This window comes from Nicotiana tabacum, chromosome 22 (assembly GCF_000715075.1).
Source record: "Nicotiana tabacum cultivar K326 chromosome 22, ASM71507v2, whole genome shotgun sequence".
Lineage (NCBI taxonomy): Eukaryota > Viridiplantae > Streptophyta > Magnoliopsida > Solanales > Solanaceae > Nicotiana > Nicotiana tabacum.
Window position 1 is genome coordinate 122,885,103 of NC_134101.1, and position 27,760 is coordinate 122,912,862.

Here is a 27,760-nt window from a genome sequence, read left to right on the forward strand (position 1 = left end):
ATCAAGAAATTCAGCTTTATTCTAAAACTTAAGTTTTGATATAAGGTATTGTAATTGGGATTGTATTGAAAAATAAATAGATCCCAAGTATCTTATCTTATTTCTTCTTAATAAAGGATCCAGAGGATGGAATAACTTACAAAAAAAAAAAAAGATAATGCTACAGCAAACAAAACTAACCGTCCACCTAAATACTCAAGTATCTAACAAAATCAAGTCATTCAACTTTAATTTAAAACTTAAGCTTTGATTTCTGACACTATAATTGGGATTGGTTTAGTTTTCAAAAGATAGAAAACAGATCATGAAAAATAAAATACAACTGGAAAAAATGAGAAGATTTAATTACCGAATAATTCACTGTTGTCAAATTCTTGTGAATTTGACAGCTGCTTCATTGGTCTAACTTTGAAGTTACACATGTTGAAATATGGATCCTTTATTTCCTCAACATTGATCTTCTGCGTGAATATAAACTTAAACTTGTGGTCTTTGGTCTTAAGCTTCATATTATTTGGACAAACCACGAAATTCTTTATAATATACAAACCTATTTCCTTAATTTGTTGGTTGAACTTTTGGATAAGAGATATGCCAACACTTGCGTAAATGCGATCTTCCTGCAAAAATACTCAATCAGTTAAATGACTATTTAACTGATCCATATGCAAACAATGAAAAACAGAAGTATAAAAGTTAAAAGCATAATCTTTTCATCAATAACCTCACGAACCTTCATTTTCCAGTTCATTGACTTGCTGTTAATTTCGCTAATGAAATTACTTTCAGCCGCCATTAACTCTTCTGTTAATTGAGTAGAAGTGTGAATCAAAATAAAGACACTTATGCATAGTAAGGTGATTTACATTACTGCAATATGAACCAAAATATAAAATATATCTTAAATACAGTATCGGGAATAAAAAAGAGTCAGCAGTGTCAGCACACTCATATGCATTGTTCTATAGTTTCTGTAGATAATCATTTTAGAACTTTTATCATATAATCATTCCAACTGAAGAAAAATCAGAATTGATTATATTTCCTGTATGTTGGTATATTTTCAAGAATTTACAGAGTTTCAACCAAGACCTTAAAATATGTTTCGACAAAGTATAACAAAGCCTCTTGTAACTCAAATTAACGCAAAATACAATTTAGAACATCAAAGAAAGAAGCAAAAAGAATGAAAAGTGAAAAATTGTGAAGCGGATTAGGGTAGTTAGCCAAAGAATTACTTGTTTCCTCACTACTGTAACATCCCACAATAGATAGACCCAAATCTGCTACTAATTAGGAATTGTGTTTAAATGAAAAATTATAGAAGCTATTGAGTTATGGCTGCGTGGACGACAAAGCAAACATACATTCAAAAACACATATCAAACAATGCATTATCAATTAGTAGGAGAGCAATAATACACCTATAATGTACCAAATCATCTATGACAATATGGTGCAGTGAACTTATAATGGAAAAGACTTAATAGCTTCTATCCAGAATTCCTGCTTGATGTGCACAAAGGAGAAAGAGTTACTTATTGTAAAAGTAGAAAAATAATTTTAATAGGCTGTGAAATTATGTTACTGACAATCCCCGCTGAAGAGTTGGTGGGATAGGAGTTAGAAATCGTGGTTTGAGATCATGAGAATGAAGTATCATCGTGGGAACCGAATATGTAGGAATCGTTACTTTTTAGGTCAAAGCGCAAGGAGGGGAGGAGTTATATTAGGGGTGGGTTTCATAATATAATTTTAATTTCAGAATGTGTTTTATTATTTTGAAATTCAAATTTAAAAAATAAACTAAATTTACCTAATTTAACTAATACTGTCTTAAAATTGGCACATGGCATCCTCTTTATTCGACACTTAGCAAATTCTCGTGGCTAACTTCTTTGCTTTTAATAATAGATAGACAAGAATCTTATTTGCATAATTTGAAACGAGTATAGGCTTTTGTTATTTAAAGCGTGAATATATATTTTGCATTTTCCTACTCGTTTTACTTGACCACTAGTAAACAGATCCCACAATGGCCGCGGAAATTTGCTATTCTGCTGTTTTATGGCAAAAACAACTTGCCGTGCCCACTTTTTGCACAACCCCACACACCTATATAATGAACCAAAATATTGACCAAAAACCAAGCAATCAAAAAGCCAACCCACCCTACCCACCCCTCTCCCCCTTTTTCTTTCACAAAACAAAACAAAAAAAACTATATATTTTATTGTTCTTCTTTGACATGGTACTCTTGGTTGAAAAGATTAGCCATTTTCTGAAACATCCCAACAGGCTGGAGAATCAACATCACAATTCAGAAGCCCTGTTGGCTTCTTCTTTGCAAGTTTTTCGATCTGATGTATCGAAAATCTTGAACAAAGTCTTGCCAATTCCAGAGCCAGGGACAGAACCAGAATTCCAGTTCTTGTCCCTGGCCTGGATTCATAACTGCCTTGATGCAATTCCAATGATGCATAGAGCTTTTGCAAAGCTTGTGGTGCAAATAGATCACCCAATAAACAGATGGGAAAAATCACAAGTTGAGGAGTACTTGGACTACACCTTGAATTTGCTAGAGTTACTGAATTCTGTGACTTCTGGTGTTTCCCATTTGAGTCATGCTAGGCTTTGCATCTCTCATGGATTGAGTCTACTCGAAAAGAATTCCTATTCTCCGGCTTTAGAGCATTTGAAAGAGATTCAGCCTCATGATCTTGGCAAGGAATTCAAAGTTGAAGGGAAGACTGAAGAGAGTTCTTGCTCAGGAAAAGATTTGATTACTCATCAATCATTGTGGATTTTGAGGAGCATTTCTTTTTGGGTTTTCGGGGTTATGTTATCTGGAATATGCAGTGATGTTAAACCCTACATGGAATTGAGGATATCAGCTGGTTTGTTCGATGATTCTTTGATCAAAGGCTGGGATTCTGTATTAGCCAAAGAAATTGCACAAAATTGTGGTGTTTCAAAAGAGGTGAAAGAGATTAATGAAGTGGTAACTAGTTTGAAATCAGCAGTGCCAAATGGTGAAGTTGATGAAATTGCCAAACAACACAGAAGAAGATTGGAGGATTTAGGAGAATTGCTGCAGACCATGGGGAAGAAAACAAATGATCTCTTCACAGACGTTCTAGCTGAAAGGAGTAAATTCCTGGATAGCCTTCAGCACACCAGAAAGTAGAAATATCAAGTAGATTCTTCTGTAAATTTGTGCATGCATAAAATGGTTGTGAATAGATTATTAATGTAATATATGTAAACTATATAGTTTCTCGTGAAAAAGTATTGATGTCAATTAATGCTTTACAAGTGCTTGGCTTTCTATGTCTTTTGTTTCTTTAATTATCTACCTGGTGGAGTCTGAAGGGAACCTTACAAAACTGGTAAAGTTGCTACCATGTGACTAAGCTGAATTCCGTGCATAGCGAGAGCTTAGTGCACAATGCCTTTTTTTTTATCCGGTAGAGTTTGAAATCCACTGGCCTTACTAATTCAGCCCACTAGGGAGAAATACTTCCAACCAGGAGTTACTTCATTTCCAAGGCTCTAACCTAAGACCTCTCTTTACGTGTGAAGAGAGTCCCCAGTCATTCCACGACACTCCTTAGTGGTAAATATTGTTACTTGTTTGGTGGGTGAAGTTCTGTGTGTGTATCCCATTAGGGTCTAGAATCCCTTGATGGGAAACACAAAGGATGCAAGATGAAGGGGAATAATGCATTTCATCTCTCTGATGAAGAGCTAAACAGTGAAGAAATGGTAATTTTTAGAGAAAATGTACACAAGAAAAAGACTGATAAATGTATGACGAAGAACATCCATTCCATTAACTCGAAAAACAAATAGCATGAGAGGGAGATGTGAATGGGTCTAGGCACCAAAAAACAGTAAAAATGGAGAACTGAACTCTTCTATTCTCCATCTTAAACACCCTATCAAAAGGGATTGTCCAAAATCAAAAATTAACCAGCATATTTATCTTGCTCAAGCCATCTAAGGGATCATTAAGTCCTTGACAAAATCACAGGTTTAGATGAACCTATTTTTAACATGAAAACTGGTTCAATATCATTTAACCTGACATGTGCCTACTATCAAAGGAGGGGACGAGTCCCGAAAAACATTAGTCACTTTGAGCCGACTTGATTCTCTGAATTGCTTGAAGGAGATTCCTGCTCAGGTTTCTTTCGCTTTCGACCAATTGTTGGAAGCCTAAGGTACACAGAATACAAAGGACCATCAGAAGGAATTGCACAGCAAGAAAGTTCATACAAACTACCAAGAATGTTGTTAATAGGACGCCTGCAAAATTTTAGTTACCGTGCTTTTAACTTGGACCTTTTGGGTGTGACAACACGTGATGTATTTAGCCACCAAACATGTATGTAAGAAGCAAGAAAATTAACTCGAAAAAAAGAAGAAGATATAATACCCCAATTGCAAGGTTGTGTTGGAATCTTCGTCATCTACTCCATCTTCACATGCTGTGTCCGAGTCCAGACTCTCCTCGCCCTCTTTTATAATTGGATACTTCTTTTCCAATGGATGGTATTCAAGATAAGGTGGAGGTAAACTAGCACTTAGAGGAAATAACCCTCGAAGCTCTTCTACCTGCAGCTCGCGAGAAGCCAAAAGCAATTGTGTCAGAACATAACCCCCTGAAACCTAAAGGGGATTTTATAGACTGTAAAGCAATAGAAACAAAAACGAAGGCTTGTCTTGCCTGTCTGCGTAAGGTTTCACTCTCCGACACAGCCCTCTCCTCCTGGATAGGCATCATCCAAAAAGAAAGATGAGCAGAACAAGAGAAAAGCTCATCCTGTACTTCTAATCTTTTCTTGCTGGAATAAAAAATATAAATATTTCAACTGTATGATGTGGTTTACCTGCATCCTTGAATTCTCTAGTTGCTGTATCAGCAATTCTTCCTAGAATATAGAATATTATTGCTCAGATTTCAAGATCCAACAAAATAGATATATTCTGGAAAAAGCTGACTACATCTTGGGGCACTAATAACTGAATAATAAAAGCAAACTTCACACCTTTCTGTCCTTTATGGCTAATAGTCCTTCATTTAGTTGATGTTCAAGCAGCCGTAGTTCACTCAAACCCAAACCATTAAGGTCCTTGCCTAACAACCGCCTGAAATAACAGTCAATCACATATATAAATTTGAACCATGTTCAAGTACTAAATATCTTTAAACAATGATTTGCATAATTAATAGAGCCATACATCTGTTTTATTTTGAGCTTTGAGAGTTCGTCTTTAAGACTGTCCACCTCTTTCTGTTCCTGCTTCTGCACGTGCTTCTGCAGCTGCGCCTGTGGCTGTGGCTGCTTGTTGTCCTTGTTCAAGAAAAAAGCAAAATAGAACAAATTCAGAAACCTCTACTGATAGGACCATATCAATAGATAAGGGATTGTTTAAACACGATTAAGTATTCACAGTATCACCACACCCAACCCTCCACCATGGTACAAACAAATACAAGCATCTAATTGTGCATGTCAGTGTGTACAGAAAACTTCTAAGAGCAAAAACAATCGTTTTTATCTAAAATGTATTCAACACAGATCAGAAATCAAGATATAACTTATAACCTGGATAAAATGAGTTACCACACGTGCCTGTCGGGTAATGCAAGAACTCCAGAAATTTTGATGTTGTAAAATCATTTAGCTTCATCTCCCAGTTATTAATTAAAATAAAGCTTTTTGAAGAAATGTTACCATTTCATGAAGAGAGGAAGGCTGTGGAGAGCCTGTATAGCAAACACTTCCAACCACTTGTAATTCATTTGTCAAGTTGGATACAGAACATTCAAGTGATTACAAATTTACTTCTTTCTGTCAGAGCAAAGACCACTCAGTTTCGAACTAATTCAATACCCGTGTCACTAAAGACAAGTATCCGCCTTTTATGAAGAGAAGACTTCACCCAAATGGAAAAAAAAAATAGGAATCTAATTACCATCAGATATCACAATGAAATTGTTAACAATGAAAAGTTTTCCCGAACGAAGATGGATATTCTGAATCTCGAACATTAAGCTCCTTGACCTACTTCAAGTTGCGCTTTTTTGCATCTTGCCCTTCAATTATGTGTAATTTCCCGAGACATCTTATAAAGATGAAAACCAGAAAACTGAAGTTCATATATTTTGAGTTCCGTAGGGTAAACATACAGGACGACCTGATTCCAGTCTCCAGCTCAAGTATTTGCATTGGAAAAAAAATGTCATTCTTTCTAATAGTGATTCATAACTCATTTATCTTTATGATCAGTATAGTGTAACTTTTATTGATGCATTCCAGCCAGAATTAACTGCTGATCTGAACAATAAACAGGTGCCATGTATATTTGACGAGTCGAACTCCAGATTTTTTATCTTATTGATAGTACTCAGACACCAGAAAGAAGCCCAAAACAAAGTCTGTGGACATCTTTTCAATTGCAAACAAGAAATCTACGCAGATACAGAAATCTCCATAAATTACACTGAAACACAACTAAACAACAAAATATGGGACATGCTAGGGTCCACCAATTGACCAAAGAGGAGTCCACATAGTATCAACAATGGTAAGCAAAAGTTTAGAGTGCACTGCCAACATTTCATTCTTTGAGCACGGGAAGAAGGGGGCAGAAAACCTCCCCGGATAGTTAATACTGAAATGAAGACAAGTAAGAGATTATACACCAAAAATCCTACTAAGGATACCCGTGATCCTCTTAACACAAAAAGCATGAACATTATTGGAGAAAATACAGAAATTAATGTAGCCTTAGAATATGAACAACAAATCTGAAAACCCATGCACTCCGAGAAATGTTTCTTCTTCGTATTATCAAAAGAGATAGTATGAAGTAGGGGTCTATCGGAAACAACCTCTCTACCTTCACAAGGTAGGAGTAAGGTCTGCGTGGATTTTTTTTTGTTGTTGTTTGGTACTATCAATAGAAAAAACAGATAAGAACTCCAAAATGTGTTTTTTTGAACACTCCTACTAGAAGTTGCAAAAAACCCAGCCACCTTTCACCATTCCCCTAGAAGAGAACTCTCTGGTACTGCACAATTTGCCAAAAAGCATGATTACACCAAGAACTTATGAACAAATAATAGCGAAAACACTCTTATTGGCAAGAGTTTTTTATTAATTTTCTTTTAAGAAAAGTTACAGCTTTTCATATCCAATGAAGAGTAACAGAACTTAGAATATTGCGTCAAAGGACAGTGGAATATACATATTTGTATAGCAATCCATAATCATAACTAAACAGGTGAAGATCTTCTACCTCTGACTTCCTTTCTATGGCAGAAATCTCTGTTGAGGCTACACATCTGTTGTATCTCGAAAGCGTCTGTTGCATGCTGCATTTTGACAAAAATTAGTGTACCAAATTAAGGATAAGTGATCGCAATTAATCAAAGTCACATCTTCTGTAATGCGAGAAAGCCATATTCAAGGGAGGACGCAAATATTTCACTTTTCTTTGCAATATGAGCAACACAAAAAACAACAACAACAACAATAACATACCCAGAGTACTCCCACAAGTGGGGAGCAACACAAAAGAGTGAGAATTTTCCAAATCAATATCCCCTAATTTACAAGGGCTAGGATGTTGACAACCAAATAATAAACATTTTGCATCGAGGTTACTGCACCAGACCATTGTGGTATGGTACATGAAATTAAGTAAGACAAGAAACTTCCAGTTCAATATAACTTGTTCAAATTGCCTCTAAAAGTCAAACAGAAAGTGGTAAAGATAACATCAACATCAGAAATCGATAAGAGGAGAGAGTTATAACAGCTTTCTTCATAGGATGCACGGATGGTCCTGTTTACACATAATATTAAGAAATTAATCAACTACCATCTAATTGAGAAGAAAACAGAGTATGCAAGATTGCATAGGCCTACCTACATGATAATCTTATCTAATCGTGAGCGGCATTGCACGCAAGACGATCAATCAAAAAATCAGGAATAGGAAAAAGGAAGAAGAAATTTATCAAGTGATTGTCAATGAAAAGGTATTACTAGCATTATTACAAGAAACAATTCTAATTTATTGCAGAGAATAGGAAATTTGCAAGAAATACTCAAAACTGAAAAATGTGCACCAACCAATAATCAAATTCTTTCTATGTGAATTTAAAATACTAGAACAATTTCTAGGAAGTATCAACACAACCTAAAACACTAGGCATGGGAAATTCATGAAACCCAGTGTCTGGCTATATTTTTGGTCAATGTTAGCATACACAAAGATAGAGAAACTCCACCAAGTAACTCGATAACTGCCCAGCAAGACTTAGACAGATGGGGAAAAAACCAATATCTTTCTACTATTACTACATTATTCAACACAATAAAAGTAAAACAAATCTAAAGTGAAGTCAACATAATAAAAAATTAATTACTACGATAAAAACAAGAAACAACAGCCACACATGCAAACCCAAAATTAAAATCAAATCTGATTACATACATGCAACTAAATTAAAGCCCCCAAGAGATTTTCAGATAGCTAGATTTTCAAAGAAGAGATGAAAAAACATACCTAGTACTGGAAAACTCGAAAAGCTTGCTAGTACTGGAGAAAATAATAACAGCAACTTCCGCATCACAAAGAACAGAAAGCTCATTGGCTTTCTTCAACAAGCCAGCCCTCCTCTTTGAGAAAGTCACTTGCCTATTATTTACATTCTCTATCAATTTTATGTCTATCTTCCCTCTCCCCATCTTTCTTTAATTCCCCCCTCAAATTAAAAACCCAAAACAAAACTCTTCAATCTTTCCTGATGTTCTTTTTTTGGGGGGTGGGGAATTTTTATGTGATTATAGATAGATAGATAGAGAGAAGAGGAAAGAAATTAAGAAGAGGGTTTTGTGCTAAAAAAGGGAAAAGGGGAGGAAAGAGAGTTGCTAAAAAGAGAAAGAAGAAGGGAAGATAGAGAGACGTGAGAGAAGTCCCCCAAATGGCAAGAGATTCTGGAAACGGCAAACGCTGCATGGCCAATTCTATGCTTTGCATGACTCTCTCTCTTTCTCTTCTCCATTTGCTTGCCACATTTAGTGTGCATTTTCTTTTATTGGCTCCCTATGGGCCCCACTTTCCATTTTTTCCATAATTTATTAGGGGTCTTCTTATATATAACAAACAAGTAAGTACATAAAATAAAATAAAAAAAATTATGGAAGAAAGTAATACCAGTATTATTTATTCAGTTACATGTACGCACAATTTTGGCTTTATTGCTATTTAGAGAGTTAAATATTATTGATTCATACTAATATTTTTAATTATTATTATGATTATAGTATTTTTATGTAATTTTTGGTCATGACCATGACCATTAGTTCTGCCTAATTCGAGTAAAGGGTATAACTAGTTAGAAGAAGGTAACTGGCACTAGAATGAACGACTGGGATTAGAGGAGAATAAATTAGTCACAAGGGCTAAGATTTAGCCACGTCAATTCAAATCCAAAGCAGCAACTCCACGGTTAAATGCTAATAAACAGGAGAGAGGAGGAAGTAATCATCTAGTACTCTTCTCCTTGTCGAATTCCCTCCCAATTCCTCTCTTTCTCTTCTAAATTTTCCTATCTTCTTCTCTAATTCTCTCCATTATATTTCTGTAGGTTTCGTTTCAATATCGATTTTATAGAATAGTTTCAATTTAGCCTCCTTTCTTATTTTTCTGCAATTGTGATCTTTAAGTTCCAATTTTCAGTTAATAGAAAATTCCGAAAATTATCCCAAAAATATTGTAAGTTCAATATGAGTTTATAAAATTCGCATTTAATTTACTAGATCATGACATTCGGTATCAGAGCTTTCGATTCTCAAACCTGTGTGGAAGCTATGGTGACAGGAACTAGACAACAAATATTGGATACTAAGCTAGCCCAACACGATGAAGCATTGGGTGAACTTGCGACCAACTACCAAGCACTCAACGAAACTCATGTAGGAATCAGAGGTACCCTCTAGCTGATTCTAGATAAATTGACGACATTAGAAAAGGGGAAAAATTGAGGTCCAGACCCGGCTCAACCAGTAAGAAATGGGATGCTTCCGATGCCAGCAGCAGAATCTAGATTCAACATACCACAAGGATTTTCAATTCCACCCCCGAAATGTGAACTGTCGAGCTTTAGGGTAAGGATCCTAAGGTATTGCTGCGTAAATGTGAAAGGTATTTTAACCTCTATAAAACTACTGAGAATTTAAAGGTGTTGTTGAGTTGTACTTGAATGGGTTTGCTGAGACTTGGTTAATTCCCTTGTATTAAGCAAAGGTGTGTTACATGGGGGAATTTAAGGAAGAGATTTGTCACAGATTTGGCGAGATATTGTTGGAGGATGCAGTAGAAGAATTCAACAAACTAATACAAATAGGAATTGTTGAGGATTTCTGGGGCAATTTGAGGATCTTAAAGCACAAATGATTATGAGAAATCCTGCCTGAAATGAATCCCACTTCTTGTCCATTTTATAGGAGCACTGATGGATGAAATCAAACATGCAGTAATGTTGTTCAAACCTACTTCACTCAGTTTGTCTATTGAGTAAGCTAGACTACAGGAAAAGGCAATTTAAGCAGCAGAGAAGAAGCATAAATTAGTTACCAAAGGTCACACGACTGTTGGGGGAAGCTCTAACCTATGACAGGTCAATCCAACTGCTAGCAGGTCTAATGCTCTCAGACTCAGTCCTGAGGTTTATTTATATAGGAACAACAACAAGTTGTTCTTCATATATTTTAGATGTGGAGAAAAATATGTACTGGGACATCAATGCAGAAATAAGTAATTAAACTATATAGTAAACGAGAAAGAGGCTAATCTAGGAGGTTATGAGGAATCACCTACACCAGAGGACCTGATTATTGAACTTGAAGCATCCCAAGAGACATAGGAAGCTATATGTCTTAGTTCACTCTCAGGTAACATCTAAGGAGTAAACTCAATATTAGTTGATGGGATTGTTAAAAATAGAAAGTTAATTGTGCTAGTCGACTCTGGTAGTACGCATAGCTTCATAGATGAGCAAGTTATCCATAACACGAGGTATGTAGTTGTGTATAGTCCCCTTTTGAAGATAACTACAATTGATGGTAACTATGTGGTGTATCACACCAGCCGTGCTAGGTTCAGTTGTAAAATAGAGGGAAATTACTATGAGGATCTGAGAATTATCCATTTGGATGGTTGTGAGATAGTGTTGAGAAATGATTGGATGAAAAGATATAATTCCACCAACTTTGACCATAAGAACATATGTGTTACTATTGGGAGAAAGGGCAATAAGACAGTATTGCATGCTATACTTGAGGAAGAAAACTTGAGCATGATCAGTGGGACTGCAATGGGGAGGCTATTAAATAAGGTTCAAACTCTCATGGATCACTTGTTTATGCTAAGTGTGATAATAGACTATGAGCAAGAGGAAGTTAAGGATCCAATACAAAAGGCACTCAGCCAGTTTGAAGCTATTATGCGGAACCAAAATCCTTACCTCCTACTAAATATTAGATTACTTAATTCCCCTAAACCCAGGGACTTTCCCAGTTAGTTTGAGGCCTTACAAATATGACTATTTTCACAAATAAAAGTTAGAGAGACAAGTGACAGGAATTCTGACCAATGGCATTATTCAGTAGAGTCAGTCACACTTCTCTTCTCTAGCTTTATTAGTTAAAAAGAAGGATGGTACATGAAGGTTTTATGTAGATTATAGAGGATTTAAAGATATCGCCATTATAGATAAGTATCCCATCCCCATTGTGGAAGACCTTTTGGATGAACTGTATGGGGCTGTTATTTTCTCCAAAATTGACTTATGAGCTGGGTACCATCAGATCAGGATGAAGGCAGATGATGTGTTTAAGACAACATTTAGGAATAATGTGGGCCATTATAAATTTAAAGTATGCCTTTTGGGTTAACCAATGCACCTGCTACCTTTCATGCTCTTATGAATTAGGTATTCTAATTTTACTTGAGAAGATTTGTACAAGACTTCTTTGATGACATATTAATTTATAGTCAGTCATTGAAGGAACATGTAGAACGTTTTGAAGTAGTTTTTAAGACACTGTTAGTATGGTCCTTGTTTGCTAAGAAGAGCAAGTGCTCATTTGGACAATCTAAGGTGGAATATCTTTGACATGTTATCACTGTTGAAGGTGTATTTACTGATCTTGAGAAGGTTCAGGCAATGATCAACTTGCCTAGAACTACTACTATTAGGGCCCTGAGAGGGTTCCTAGGTCTTACAAACTATTACAAATAATATATAGCTCATTATGGAGTATCTGTAGACCCTTATCTGACTTGTAAAACAAAGATAAGTTCAAGTGGAATGAGAAAGCTGAACAAGCATTCATAGCCCTCAATAAAGCTATGTGCACTACTCCAATATTAACTTTTCCAGATTACAACCAAGAATTTGTTGTGGAAATTGATGCATGCCATTCTGGTATAGGAGTTATCCTCATGCAGAGAGGCAGGCTTGTAGCCTATTTTAGTAAGGTTTTGGCATAGAGGAACCGGGGCAAATCCGTATATGAGAAAGAATACATGGCACTGTTGAGTGACATAGACAAATGGAGGCAGTACTTACAATACAAGCACTTTGTGGTCAAAACTGACCACCATAATTTGAAGTACTTGTTGGAACAAAAGGTAACTTCTGCAATACAACAGAAGTGACTCGCTAAATTACTAAGATTAGCTTATGAATTTCAGTATAAGAAGGGGGATGAAAATAGGGTAGCAGATGCTTTATCCAGGCAACATGAGGAAACATCAGATGCCAACACTCCAGTTGTTGAGTCTCAACTACAGGTTATCAGTGTGGCAGTTCCATTGTGAGTACATGAGGTTAGTGCAAGCTATGGAGATGATGCATTAGCTGGTGATATGATTACTTAACTTTTTGTAAATATACAAGGTCCAAATTTGTGGCATTAAAATTCTAGGGTATTAAGGATGAAGGGAAAAGTGTATGTGGGAACTCATAGGGACTTGAGGCAGCAGATGATCAAAACATTTCATGATTCCACCTTCGGGGTCACTCAGGGCAATTAGGAATAGTTAAGAAACTATCAACACTTCTATTGGCCACTGATGAAATAAATGGTCATTCAATTTGTGGATGGGTGTAATATATGTCAGAGGAATAAGGATGAAAATGTCGATTACCCCGGACTACTACAACCTCTTCCCATTCCTGATCAAGCTTAGAAACATATCATCATAGACTTCATTGAAGGATTACCTAAATCTAAGGGCAAAGATGTTATACTAGTGGTGGTTGACAGGATGACAAAGTCTACTCGTTTTATAGCTTTAGCTCATCCCTTTGTTGTTATGGTTGTTGTTGAGAAGTTTTGGAAAAAGGTACATCCACTAATGGTACACTTGAAACTATTGCATCGGATAGGGACATGATCTTCTTAAGTAATTTCTAGCAAGCCTTGTTTAAACTCAAAGGTGTTCAGCTTTTCTATAGCATAACCTACCACCCTCAAACTGATGGCCGAATTGAGAGGGTCAACAGGTGTATCGAAGGCTGTCTCAGATGCATGACAAGCCATAGATCTACACACTGGAACTAATGGTTGCACTTTATTGAATGGTGGTCCAAAACAAACTACTACTCTAGCTTATAATATACTTTATTTGAGGCTTTGTATGGTTATGTTCCTCCAGAACTCTCCATGGGTCCTTTGCTTGAGACCATGATCCCTGCTGCTGAGGATGTTGTCATAAAGAGACAACAAATACAATAACTACTTAAAGATAACCTCCTCAAAGCCCTGGAAAGAGTGAAACAATTTGCTGATCAAAGGAAGACCAAAACAGGGTTCTAAGTTGGAGACATGGTATATTTGAAGTTGCAACCACAAACATCCATTGGCTTGGGGAAGAATTTGAAGCTCAGCTGCATGTACTATGGTCCTTATCAAGTCATCAGTGGCATTACACAAGTAGCCTACAAATTGTTGCTTTCACCTGACTCTAAAGTTCACCCAGTGTTTCATGTTTCTTACTCTAGAAAGAAGTTAGGAACTAAAATGGTTGTACAAACTAATTTGCCTACTACTAATGAAGAGGGACAATTCTTTGTTAAACCAGTGGCCATTTTGCAAAGACAACTGAATCAAAGAGGTAACATTGTTGCTGTTAATGTTCTTATTCAATGGTCCAACTTACCTCATGAAGATGCTTCTTGGGAAGACTATGATTTTCTCAAGAAAAAATTATCAGGTTTTGATGTTAATCCTTGAGGTTAAGGATTAATTGAAGGAGAATGGTATGTCATGACCATTAGCCTTAAAGGGTATAATTAGTTAGAAGATGGTAATTAACATTAGAATGGACGACTAAGATTAGATGAGAATAAATGAGTCATAAGGGCCCAGATTTAGCCATGTCAGCTCAAATCCAAAGTAGCAACTCCATAGTTAAATGCTAACAAATAAGAGAGAGAAGACAGTGAATTATGTGGTACTCTTCTCCTTCTTAAATTCTCTCCCAAATCCTCTCTTTCTCTTCTAAATTTTCCTACCTTGTTCTCTATTTCCCTGTTATTTTATTTCTGCAAGTTACTTTTCAATGGCGATTCTATAGAATAGTTTCAATTTAGCTTCCTTTCTTCTTTTTCTGCAATTGTAATCTTTTAGTTTCAATTTTCAGTTAATAAAAAATTCAAAAAATTATCTAAAAAACATTGTGATTTCAATCTGAGATAATTTCGTATTTAATTTACAAGATCCTGACAATTTTGAATACGTATGACTTCACACTAAAATTAAGTAATTTGACTATCATACTTAAAAGTTAAAATTAACTACATAAATAAAACGAATGAAGTAATTACTAATAACAAGGGTCAAGGGATAGGAATCTAGGGTAAATTTTTTGTGTGAGAAAAAATGGAGTATATAAATATTCGTTAACTTGACTATGTTAGAATTCTTCTTGCCTTCTTATTCTTTTTTTCTTTTTCTTTTTCTTGTATTAGAATCCTACTAATATTTCTATATGGTCTTTCTTTTCTTTTCTTTTTTTCTTTTTTCCTTCCTATATCGAGCTTTTCTTGTGGTGTTAGAATTCTATTAACTTTTTATTTCCTTTTTTAGAAGTTCTTTAAAAAGTTATTTACTCTTTCTAAAGAGTGAGATTGCATCACTATGATTTGAAGGCTTACTTCAAATATTACTTTACTATTTTCTTGATTTTTATAATTTTGGTAAATATTCCATATTGGTCAGAACTATATATAATTATATGTGGTGGCATGAATACGCAAGCTTTTAAGAGAAACAGTATTCCCTTTCCAGGTAAGTCTAATTTCATTTTAAACATTGTTAGTTTAAGGGTGTGTTGTCTAAATGTAGTGGAACTTTTATATACTTTGACTTGCCTTACCTTCATGGGCGGCTCAACAGTATCCGGGGCCCAAAGCCAAACTTCAACGAAGGGCCCTAAGTTTTGCTATATTTAAAAACTCATTCAATAAAATTTTATTTTAAAGTTTATTTTTCTAGCTTTTTGAGATGTAAATTTTATTTTGAAGTTTATTTTTCTAGGTTTTTGAGATGTAAATTTTTTAATAATTTATTTATAATCGATTTCTTAATATATATATATTTCTACTTTCTAGAGTTATTATTCAATTCTTTTAGGATTTCCAGATTTTCTAAAACATCTTTGTTAAACTCTCACCAACTTCTTCTTCTTCTTGGATTCCATTCTCTTCTAGCTCAATTATATTAGTAATTTGTTTATCTACCATAACTTCTTCCTATTTTTGGGGATTGCATTAAAGTTTTAATTCTTCTCTTTTTTTGGTATTTTTAATATGCGGATTCATATTTCTTTGTTGACATATTAAAATTCTGATAAATTAAAAAAGATAATACATATACTTACAAACAAAAGATATTAAAAAAAAATTTAGATGAAAGTAATAAAAAAAAGTATAGAACAATTGAACCTAGTTTAACAAATAGTCATAGATAACTTGATATTACTTTTGCTATTTCAATATTTTTAGTGCAATGCCGGAAAAGCTTGACAAAAAAGGAGTTTGAAATTGCTTTTTGCTATCATATTTGGCAGAATATTTTATGAGACAGTGGGTTTATAAGTCTAGAAATGCTAAAAGGAATATAAAAGATTAAGTAAAAACTAGTTTAAAGAGAAAGTAATAAAAGTAATGCGGGTCTTGTGATAATAATCATAATATATAAAGGAGACAAGAAATATATCTGTTTTTATTCCCAAATTATCTTTATCGGTCCCATAATTTTCTTATTTATGAAAGATATACTTTTTTTATATATACTAAATATTTTAAAAAAAAATTCATCAAATACAGAGACAACTATTTAATACAGTACCAAAAAATTTTGGGATCTCTCTAGATATGGGTCCTCAAGCAATTGCTTGAGTGGCTTTACCCTTGAGCCCTTGCTTGCCTTTACGGTGTTAGAATTCATCTTTTCTTATTCTATTCTTTCTGTAACTGGTAAAAAGGTTTTACATAAGTTGCTATATTGTCCTTTCCTCCCTTTTAATCAGTCTCTTACTCTATTTAGAAATTTAGTTTGGCGTCTCTGCGTGTTATTTAATCTACTACTAGTCTTAAAATTTCGCAACGCACACCCCATCTTGGTGATTATATTTTTTAAAAAAATTAAATAAATCTATTAAGAACTATATTTGAGTTATTATAAAATAAAAGTTAAGCTCTAAAAATAAAAGTTATTATCTTGTCAGCAATTATTATGTAAAAGTTAAGTGTACATTATTTCAAAGGCCAAAATAAATAGTTCCGTATAAAGGGAGCATCATTGGTCCTTACTCGTTTTTTATACATAGTAAATTGAAAGAAATTCAAAAATAGTCAGATTTACAAGTGGTCATTCAAAAATAGCCACAGTTTCAAAGGTAATCGAAATTTAGTCACTTTTCATGTAAAGATAAATCTGAACGAAAACACTGTTCAAAATCCGGAAAAATACTCCAGCATAATATACTGGAGTTCCAGTATAATATACCGGTCCAGCATAATATACTGGAGGTTGGAGCACCAGTGCTCTAGTATCCAGTATATTATACTGGAGCCAACAAAGTATACCGGTCCAACGTAATATGTTGGAAGTATATACACAGGTGCACCGAACTCTAGTATATTATGCTGGACCGGTCTTTGTTGCAGCAAATTAGTGGCTATTTTTCATTGACTTGGTAAACGCTGGCTATTTTTGAATGACTAGTCCGAAAACTGACTAGACCGTGCTATTTTAACAATAAAACAAAAGAAAAGAAAAAATAATACTCCATTTTTTCTCCAATTCTTCATATGCATAAATTCTTTTCATCTTGATGAAATTAAGATTTCCCAAACATACATATAATATACCAAAAAAAAAGGGAGGGGGGAGGGGGGGGAGGAGTAATTTTGTTTCTTCTGAAAAAGGTAAATAATATATAGAATAATGAGATTAGTAGGAAGTAACTTGTGTCTCAACAATCCTCGTTGACTGACCACAATATATAAAAACTATATATGAATAATCCTTCTGTTTTTTATTTTCATTCCCATCCTCATTTTGTTTTATTTATCTTCATTTCTAAATCAACTGAAACCTTACTGTATTGGGAAAAATTGCATTTATATATGCGAGTGACATGTTGAGACACGTGGACTGGTCAAATAGTCAAAGAATTATAATTAGTCAAGAGGCACGGGCAGCAGTAGAAACGAGCAAAGGCAAAGGAAGAGGCACGGAAGGACATTTGAAGGATTCAACGCCCGTACCTATTTAAATTATTTATCAAAAAGAATGGATCTGACCATAATAAAGAGCGCAGATACGAAATTCGACAGGCATTAAATACTGGATATGTTAGAGAATTTGTATTGATTACAATGATTGTGTAACGTATCATTCAATGTCTTTAATTATTCATAATAGCCTCATTATGATTTGGATGAAACGCATATCTTCAAGATACCTATAAAAGGGAGGTATCTGGTCACTTGTAAAGACAAGACACAATTGGAATATACTTTGATTCACTTGTTTTTCTCCTGATTACACTCTGATTACTCTAAATTACTTTCTTCTACATATTCTTTTGATAATCAGTAACCCGCGTTCTTCTAAATTCTAACTTTGACTGAAATTCTATTTTTTGGTTAAACAAATTGGTTCCGTTACCGGGAATCTGATAATCTATTTTATTTTCACTTGACCTTCCTTGTTACATCAATTATGTCGAATAACAATGACAACACCCCAGGAAACCAAGAGAACCAACAAAGTTAGGGAGGCCCACAAAATATTAACATTCAAGTTCCTACTCCGCAGGACTCTCCACGGCAATCTCGTGAGGGTACTCCTGATGGATCTCAAATAAACAAGTATGCTCAATTTGAAAATGTTGAAGCTGTTGATGAAGCTTTGCAGAAATTAATTACTGCTCAGGTCAACAAAGCTGTTGAGGCACTTGTTAACCAGTTACCTGTTGCAACACCCACACCTTCTCCAAATAATAACACTATAGAAAACCCTCGTTCCGGGCTTGTTAACTCAAGCAGCGGTGGAACTCCCAGTAAACTGCAAGAAGGAGAACCAGGTAATGTAATTAATTCTGATTTACAAAATTTAGTACTAAACTTGCAGAAATAGCTCAAGGAGCAAAGTGAATGCATAGAACAGATACCCAGGGTGCCTCCCATAATCAAAGGGGTAGACATGGACAGATATTCGCAACAACCCTGGAAGCCAAGTGCTGCCCCACTCCCAATTCCAAAAAGTTCAAAATGCCTAATATTCCAAAGTATGATGGAACAACAGACCCACGAGACCACGTGACTGCATTCACAACGGGCGTAAAAGGCAATGATTTGACTAAGCAGGAGATCGAATCGGTATTAGTCAAGAAATTTGGTGAAACACTCACCAAAGGAGCACTAACATGGTATTCCCTTTTACCTGAAAATTCTATAAACTCTTTTGCTGAGCTTGCAGATTCTTTCATCAAAGCACACTAGGGAGCCCAAAAAGTGGAAAAACGAATGGAGGATATTTTCAAAATTAAGCAAGGAGATTCAGAATTGCTTAGAGAATTTGTGGACAGATTTCAACGCGAAAGAATGACATTGCCGCGTGTACCTGATAATTGGGCAGCTATAGCTTTCACAAGCAATTTGAATAAAAAAAGCTCGGAAGCTACGAGGAGACTCAAGGAAAGCCTTCGAGAATTCCCAGCTACAACGTGGAATGTTGTTTATAACAGGTATAGCACGAAGTTGAGGATTGAGGAAAATATTGTTCCCTGATCTCAAAAAGAAGAAAGTATACGTTCAAGACGTGCAGAGAACGAAAAAAGATCTGGTAAAAATAGGTACGAGCCCTATATGGGACCTGCGGGGAAAGACTCGCGGTCAAAACAGGATAATCAAAGGCACGATCACAGATCAAGAAATAGAGAATCAGGTTCTTCATCAAGATTTAGGAACGAGCGAAACAACTATGAGTCACGAGATGATGATAGAAATTTAAAAGCGAGATTCGGAGGTTATAACTTCAACGTCAGCACCTCCGAGCTCGTAGCTGTTTTGAAAAGCATGGAGAGATAAGGTTCGATGGCCAAAGGAAATGAGATCGAATCCAAACAGGCGCAACCCTGACCATTGGTGCGAGTTCCATAATGATCACGAGCATAAAACAGCAGATTGCAGATTTTTACAAAGTGAAGTTGATCATTTATTAAAACAAGGATATCTTACTGAGCTGTTCAGCGAGAAAGGCAAGCAAGCTTACATGAAGAACAGGCAGGAGCCTCCAAAACCACCTTCTCCCAAAAGAACTGTTAACGTTATAAGTGGGGGTGAAGACATCAATGGTGTGTCATATACTGCAGCTAACAAAACTTCCAAAGTAACTATTACCCAAGGGAAACAGGTGCGACATGTTCTAGAAGAAGGCAATATTACATTCAATGATGCAGATACAGATGGCGTATTAATCCCTCATAACGATGCACTAGTAATATCTTTAATTGTGCATGATACTAATGTGAAACGAGTTTTGATTGATCCAGGTAGTTCCGTGAACATTATTTTGCTAAGAGTGCTACGTGAGATGCAAGCTGAAGATAGAGTAATACCAAAGGCGCATACTCTATCTGGATTTGATAATTCCAGTGTCGTCACAAAAAGAGAGGTAACACTTACCACTTTTGCTGAAGGGGTCGTCAAAGATACAAAGTTCCAGGTAGTAGACATGGAGATGACTTACAACATGATTCTGGGGAGACCATGGATCCATGAAATGGATGTTGTTCCTTCAACCTTGCATCAAGTTATCAAATTTCCATCGTCATGGGGAATTTGTCAAATTCGCGGAGATCAACATACGTCCAGGGCTATTAACTCCGTTGCAGATACAAGCACGAGAAGTGGAGGCAAATAGCAATCATAGAAGGCAGTTGAGGACATCACAACACAAACCTCAACCGAACAAGGGCGAACAGATGTAGACTCAAGGCCTGATATCATTCAAGAACTAGAAGAGAATGAAGATATCAAAACAACGATAGAGGAATTAGAACCTGTCGTGTTATTCGCTCAATGGCCTGATAAAAAAGTCTATGTCGGAGCTAATCTTGATCAAGGAATGAAAGGTAAGTTAATTGAATTTTTGAAAACTAACATGGACTGCTTTGCTTGGTCCCACTCCTACATGACAGGAATACCACCGGAGGTGATGACTCATAAACTAAATGAAGATCCGTCATATCCTCCTGTGAAGCAAAAGAAAAGAAAGCAGAGAACTTTCAAGAATCAGGTGATTCAAGAAGAAGTCCAAAAATTGCTAAAAATTGGTTCCATTCGAGAGGTAAAATATCCTAACTGGTTAGCCAATAGTGTTGTGGTTCCAAAGAAAAATGGTAAGTGGCGGATTTGTGTAGATTATACAGATCTTAACAAAGCCTGCCCTAAAGATTCTTTTCCACTACCACACATAGATCAATTGATTGATGCAACTACAGGTCACGAATTGTTAAGTTTTTTAGGTGCATATTCAGGTTATAATCAGATTAAAATGGATCCGACAGATGAAGAAAAAACTTCATTCATAACAGACAGAGGGGCTTACTGTTATAAAGTAATGCCCTTTGGTCTAAAGAATGCAGGTGCAACGTATCAGAGGTTAGTTACCAAAATATTTCAGGAATATTTAGGAAAGACAATGGAGGTATATATAGATGATATGCTTGTTAAAACTCAGTATTCAAAAAATCACATATCATACTTATCTGACACATTTCAATTTTGCGCAAATTTAATATGAAGTTAAATCCAGAAAAATGTGCATTTGGCATTGCATCAGGCAAGTTTTTGGGTTTTCTTGTTTCTAACCGTGGAATAAATCCTGCACAGATTAAAGCCATTGAGGAAATCCCTGACATACTTTCAAACAAGAAAGAAGTTCAAAGATTAACAGGGAGAATTGCGGCTTTGGGAAGATTCATCTCTAAATTATCAGAGAAGTATTTTAAATTCTTCTCAACCCTTAAGAAGCAGGATCATTTTGAATGGAATGAGGAATGTCAACAAGCACGTAGGAATTTGAAAACGTACTTATCGAATCCACCTTTGTTGGTAAAACCAAAGGTTGGGGAAAAGCTACTCCGCTACCTTGCTGTTTTGGAGGTGGCGGTAAGTGCTGTTTTGGTCCGAGAAGAGCAAGGTAAACAATCACCTATCTATTATGTAAGTAAATCTTTATTAGATGTAGAGACGAGGTATCCTCAGTTAGAAAAACTTGCACTTGCATTAATCATGACATCTAGAAAGTTAAGACCTTACTTTCAGTGTCATCCTATCGTTGTGGTAACTACCTACCCTTTACGTAACATATTACATAAGCATGAGTTATCAGGTAGGTTAGCTAAGTGGGCAATAGAGTTAAGTGAATACGAAATTGCATACCAACCTAGAACTGCTATAAAATCATAAGTACTAGCTGATTTCGTGGCTGATTTTAGTCAGGGAATACAGTTAGAAGCAGAAAAAGAATTACAGGTGTTCAATGGAGCTAACCCAGGAACTTGGACTTTATTCACTGATGGCTCATCTAACGTGAGAAGAGCAGGTTTGGGGGTAGTATTGGTACCACCTACGGGTGAAACCATTCGGCAAGCTATTAAATGTCATTCCATAACTAATAATGAGGTAGAATATGAGGCTATGATTGCAGGTTTAGAACTGGCACGGGAACTTGGCATAAATCAGATTATAATCAAGAGTGATTCACAACTCCTAGTTAATCAAATGCTGGGGACTTATACAGCCAGGGAAGCAAGGATACAACAGTACTTGGAAAAGGTACGGGAATTGATATAACAATTTCAAGATTGTAAAATTAGACAAATACCCAAGGATGAAAATCTTGAAGCCAACGCCCTAGCAAATCTCGCATCTGCGGCCAACGTGGCAAACGATGCAAATGCCTCAGTGATACATTTATTTCATTCAGTTCTTGATCCTGATGCGAATGAGGTAAATTTTAATAACTTAACCTAGGATTGGAGGAACGAAATTGTTGCTTTTTTGCAGTATGGAACCGTCCCTAATGACAAGAAAAAGGCTTATGCACTTCGAAGGCAGGCCGCTCGGTACTGCTTAAAACAAGGCAATCTATATCATAAAATGTTCGGTGGACCCTTAGAAAGATGCCTTGGACCTTCGTAAACAGAGTATGTAATGAGAGAAATACACGAGAGTCATTGTGGGAATCACGCAGGTGGAAAATCACTAGTACGAACCTTAATTAGGGCAGGTTATTACTGGCCTAAAATGGAAGAGGAGGTAGAAAGTTTCGTGGAAAAATGTGATAAATGCCAGAGGTACGGTAATAATATGCATAGACCTGTGGAATTATTACATACAATCATTGCGCCATGGCCATTTATGAAATGGGGAATGGATATCGTAGGTCCATTACCGCAAGCAAAAGGACAGGTAAAATTTTTGCTTGTTCTCACTGATTATTTTACTAAATGGGTAGAGGCAGGTGCATTCAAACAGGTGCGAGAAAAGGAAGTCAGAGACTTTATTTGGCGGAATATCATATGTCTATTCGGCGTACCAAAGGAGGTCGTATGTGATAATGGTCCTCAGTTTATTGGAGCTCAGATCACGGAATTTTTTCAAAGCTGGCAAATTAAAAGGATTACGTCAACACCCTATCATCCGGTGAGTAATGGACAGGCAGAATCAACGAACAAAGTCATTATCAACAATTTAAAGAAACGACTAGAAGAATCAAAATAAAACTGGCCTGAAGTGTTACCTGGAGTTCTATGGGCATATCGCACAACTGCAAAAATAAGTACAGGAGAAACACCGTTCTCATTGGTTTATGGAGCTGAGGCTTTAATTCCAGTTGAGATAGGGGAACCAAGTACACGGTTCACACATGCGACACAAGAATCTAATGACGAGGAGATGCGGGTCAACCTAAATTTACTCGAGGGGCGGAGAGAAGCTGCTTTAATAAGAATGGCAGCACAAAAACAAGTCATAGAACGATACTACAATAGAAAAGCACGCCTCAGGTTCTTCAAAATTGGGGACTTCGTGCTTAAAAAGGTTTTTCAGTCTACAAAGGTAGCTAACACAGGGAAATTAAGTCCAACATGGGAAGGACCCTACAGAGTGCGTGATGTTGCAGGAAAATGAGCATATGAACTGGAGACAATGGATGGCAAGATACTACCTTCGCATTGGAATGTTGTTCATTTAAAGAGATACTATTTCTAAGGAAAACCCACGGTCAGGTATAACCATTTTAAATTTCATTTTTGAATTGTTAAAATTTTACTAAACGATTTTAGATGATAGGCAAAACGCTAACCCGTACTAAATGATGCGTCACGACCTGTAAGGCACATGGAGTAACCTAAAATTTCTGGCCTAAGGTTACAATTATTCTGATAGAAATGCAAATGGGTTATGCAGTCTTCATCTATAATCGTCCCTCCGAGTCCCGTATGTTTTTCCTTTTCAGGAAAAGGACCAAACGAGAGAAACTATCAAGTGCTCGAGGCTTCATACTTCAACACTCAAACACTTGGGGGACTACATAATATACACTGACATATGTATAAAGAAGGCAAAGCAGATTAAGGAAAAATCAAGCCTGAAAGAGTTAAGTACAGAGTAAAAGTCATAAAGCCACGAGCTAAGGCCAAAGAAAAACCTCACTATAGTTAGGGAAAAGGCTATGTACTAAAACGGGTTATAAAGAAAAACCTCGTGTCTATTATTCTTCTTTTGAATCTGTTACAAGAAAAATAGTTACGAGAAAGTTATAGATGTAATTCAAATACATGTAAAGTTTTATTCGGAACTAGACAAGGTTCAAAAATAAAATCTTGTCAAAGTTATTTCAGAGAAACATGTGTATTCCTATTTCTTTTGTCATATGATAATACCATTATGAAGTTGAGACGTCTTCTTCATTAAGTATTGGAATATAAAAGGGCCCTCTTTTATAAAACTCATGTTTAAATTAATCATGAGGTTAACAGAAGCATTTTTCGGAAAACAAAAATGCAAATTATTCTGTAAGTCAGGGAACTGTGGCTCTCCAACTTTGCTTTTTCAATTGGGCCAATAAGAGGCTCCAACCATATATCCGTCTGACCTGACTTTCTCAAAAGGTTGTTCTTAGCAGGAATTTCAATAGTTACCCGCCTCATAGCGGCACTTCTACTTGAAGAGCCCGTTTTAGTATGATGAACTATAGGAGGGGGAATAGTCAAAGGAGGAGCCGGAGAAGAGATAAGAGTAGTAGAAGAAGGAACGGAAATAGCTGGGGCCGGTAAAGAAGGAATCACAGGCACGGGTAATGAAAAAGACGATAAAGGTACTTCGTCTAAAACAGGCCCGACATCTTCACGACCAAATCCACTGACGAAAAGTTGGTCGATAGACTCACGAGTATCGTGGGGAGTGACGTCATCATCAGGAATTATTATTGGGGTTTCAACAGGTTCGGTAAGAGAAACCGAAACTTCAGCTTCGTCATCGAAAACGATGCGTCTCCTAACTCGTGGCCTCGTTACCAAGGAACTCTCATTTTCCTCTTCTTCAGAATTTTCCTCTTCAGCAACCTTCCTTTTCGCAGAAGAGGAACCCAAGACTATTTTTCGGGCTCTTTTTAAAGAGATATGGGTTCCCGAAGGAGTACGAGTTCCCAAAGAGACACGATAGGCTGCAACTGCTTCAATAGTAACCCCTCGAATAGCAAATCCTGATAAAAAGAAGGATAAAAGTTAAAACAATAAAGGAAAATATAGGCACGAAAAGAACAAAATGTGAACTCTTACCATGAGTCTTTACCTTCCAACCAAAATGGTTAGAAAGTGTTTTCCAAGATCTACCGTCCATTGACGCGATCTTCAGTAATTTATCTACCCAACCACGGAAATTGGGAACATCCCCCACAACTCCCATGGTTGCTAAGAAAAAAGGGGGGGTAAAATTAGAAAAGCTGATAAACTTGAAAGAAGAAGGTACGAGAGGGATAAAAGACCTACGTGCAAAATTCCACTTCTCAGGGAAGGGAACATTATCTTCACCCACTAAACCAACAGTGGGGGCAGCAACAAATCGGGCATACCAGCCACGATCCTTGTCATCTTCAGGGCTCACCAAAACCCTCTTACTCCTGGCTACTAGTGTAAAAACATCATTACGAAAAGGCCTAGGTGAGTAAAGATGAATCAAGTGAGGGAAAGTAAAAGGAGCTTCAACTTTAGTGGCTAAATGCCTTAAACAGGCAACAACCCTCCATATGATTGGGCTAATTTGACTCAAATAGACATTGAAGAAACGGCAAAATTCAAGAATGACTGGATCGATTGCTGGTCTAAACCCTAAAGTAAAAGGGCAAGTGTAAACAAAAGAAAAGTTCACGGGCGACTTATGTATGCTCTGAGAATGGTGAGCCAATGAGATAAGAAAAAAGACGAGTAGAAGAAAACGAAAAAGAAAGTAAAAGTAAGGTATGAAAATAAACTTTTAGTACTTTATAGTTTTTACTTATCACTCTCTTTAATAGAGTGAAATATACTCACTCTCTCTCTGCCACCTAAGCACTCAGGGAGAAAAATATTTCGTTTTTAAAAGGTTTAAGAGGGTATCGCAATTGGTATTTGAGCCTAAGTACAAGGGGTCTTTATGCCTTTTTTCAATATTTATGTAACAAAAATAAAACCGAAACAATACGAACAATTGACAAAACAGAATTAACTCAAATCGACATAGAAGTAAGGGTTTTTAAAGTTATTGCTTTATTCTATAAATAGAAGAACGAGTGAGACTGCATCATTATGAATTGAAACCTTACTTAACTTATAAATAGGAGTATTTTGTTAAGTTTTATAATTTTGGTAAGTATTCCATACTGGGCAGGAATTACATGGCACGGCTTTTATATAAGAGAAAAAGTTCCTTTCCAGAGAGACCCAATTTCAATTTAAACATTGTTAGTTTAAGGGTATATTGTCGCTGTTAAAAGTGTTTTACATAAGTTGCTATATTTTCCTCTTCTTTTTTGGGATTTTTCTATATTTAGAAATTTAGTTTCGGCGTATTTAATTTATTCTTTATATGCAAAGTTTTCTCTAATTGTTCTTTCATGTTTATAGTAAGCTAAGAATATCATTAAAGTGCAACTAAAAGTAGAAGATTTAGAAGTTTTTGTAACCAAACAAGAAAAACTTAACTTTCACAATAAAGTAACTCAAGTCAAACAAATTGAAGGCGAAGATTTTAGGGAATTGAAACTGATTTATTGTTGAAATTAGAGATCATTAAGTGGTTTTACTTCTTCCCAAAGAAATGAAGGAAATAGAGTTTGAATTTTGAAACCAATTTCCTTGTCGTTTTTGGTGCAATGGTCCGCCTTTCTATATTATTATTTTGTCTTGTAATCTGAATTGTCTAAGGGATTTGTCAAAAATATTCCTCCTTGGGTAGTCGAAAAAAATACTCATTATAAAGAAAACATGGAATGGAATAAAAGAATGGAGAAGAAAAAGAAGACAAACAAAATCCTCCCTTCCCTTCCCTTCTCCCACCACCAAGACAGACAGTCTTTTCTGAAGTATGAATCCAATAAAAAGAAGACGCACAATACATGCTCCAGTAAGCATACTTGGTTTCTGACCCAGAGTTGAAGAAACAGTGATTCCTGTAGTAAATCAGCAATCAAAGATCCGCAGATTTGTCGCTCAGCTCCACTCGTTCATCATTTTTTTTACACATGTATATAAAATGAGCATCCGGATCTTCCATCACATAATCTGCCGGAAGTAGGCCCTTCTCGGTTAGGGGAATAGGTTCCAAGTATGACTTTACATTAGAACAGGAATCACCAGGCTTTTGAATTCCTGGTCTAGCTGCAAAATGGAAATAAGTAACAAGACTGGACTCAGATCATTCATTAATTCAGACACTATTCACTTCCTAAAGGTTAAGAATCAAGAATTTTGGTAGTAAAGCATTAAACCATATTAATTCATTCGACAGAAAAGCTTCAGATTTCACTAGGAGAATATATAACTCAATTATGGTTTCTTAAATTTCAAAAGAAGATTTTTTCACAAATATTCTCTTGTGAAAACACAACTT

At 35.9% G+C, this 27,760-nt stretch overlaps 3 protein-coding genes across 3 annotated transcripts in view; 1 reads left to right on the forward strand and 2 right to left on the reverse strand.

The window, feature by feature from the left end:
- The first annotated feature begins 2,248 nt into the window (after positions 1-2,248).
- Positions 2,249-3,187, forward strand: LOC107810003 (protein BPS1, chloroplastic-like). Its single transcript, XM_016634720.1, has one exon. It carries the CDS (start codon positions 2,249-2,251, stop codon positions 3,185-3,187), a length of 939 nt encoding a protein of 312 aa, XP_016490206.1.
- A 616-nt stretch (positions 3,188-3,803) lies between these two features.
- Positions 3,804-9,068, reverse strand: LOC107810002 (agamous-like MADS-box protein AGL15). The gene is made up of 8 exons (XM_016634719.2): positions 8,584-9,068; positions 7,309-7,384; positions 5,245-5,357; positions 5,052-5,151; positions 4,893-4,934; positions 4,730-4,771; positions 4,439-4,617; positions 3,804-4,218 (listed from the first exon to the last, which is right to left on the reverse strand). Exons 1-8 carry the CDS (start codon positions 8,763-8,765, stop codon positions 4,134-4,136), a joined length of 819 nt encoding a protein of 272 aa, XP_016490205.1. The 5' UTR covers positions 8,766-9,068; the 3' UTR covers positions 3,804-4,133.
- A 17,816-nt stretch (positions 9,069-26,884) lies between these two features.
- Positions 26,885-27,760, reverse strand: part of LOC107830529 (uncharacterized) — a 28,199-nt gene continuing 27,323 nt past the window's right edge. Inside the window, exon 8 of the mRNA XM_075243952.1 lies at positions 26,885-27,528. Within this exon, the coding sequence (XP_075100053.1) occupies positions 27,338-27,528 (191 nt within the window). The 3' untranslated portion in view covers positions 26,885-27,337. The remainder of the gene's footprint in view (positions 27,529-27,760) is intronic.

Coding starts and splice junctions, on each gene's coding strand:
- LOC107810003 (XM_016634720.1), top strand. CDS start 2,249: ATGGTACTCTTGGTTGAAAAGATTAGCCATTTTCTGAAACATCCCAAC.
- LOC107810002 (XM_016634719.2), bottom strand. CDS start 8,765: ATGGGGAGAGGGAAGATAGACATAAAATTGATAGAGAATGTAAATAAT. Junction 5,358..7,308: donor CCATAGAAAGGAAGTCAGAG/GTAGAAGATCTT, acceptor TTCTTGAACAAG/GACAACAAGCAGCCACAGCC. Junction 4,772..4,892: donor TAGAGAATTCAAGGATGCAG/GTAAACCACATC, acceptor ATGCCTATCCAG/GAGGAGAGGGCTGTGTCGGA.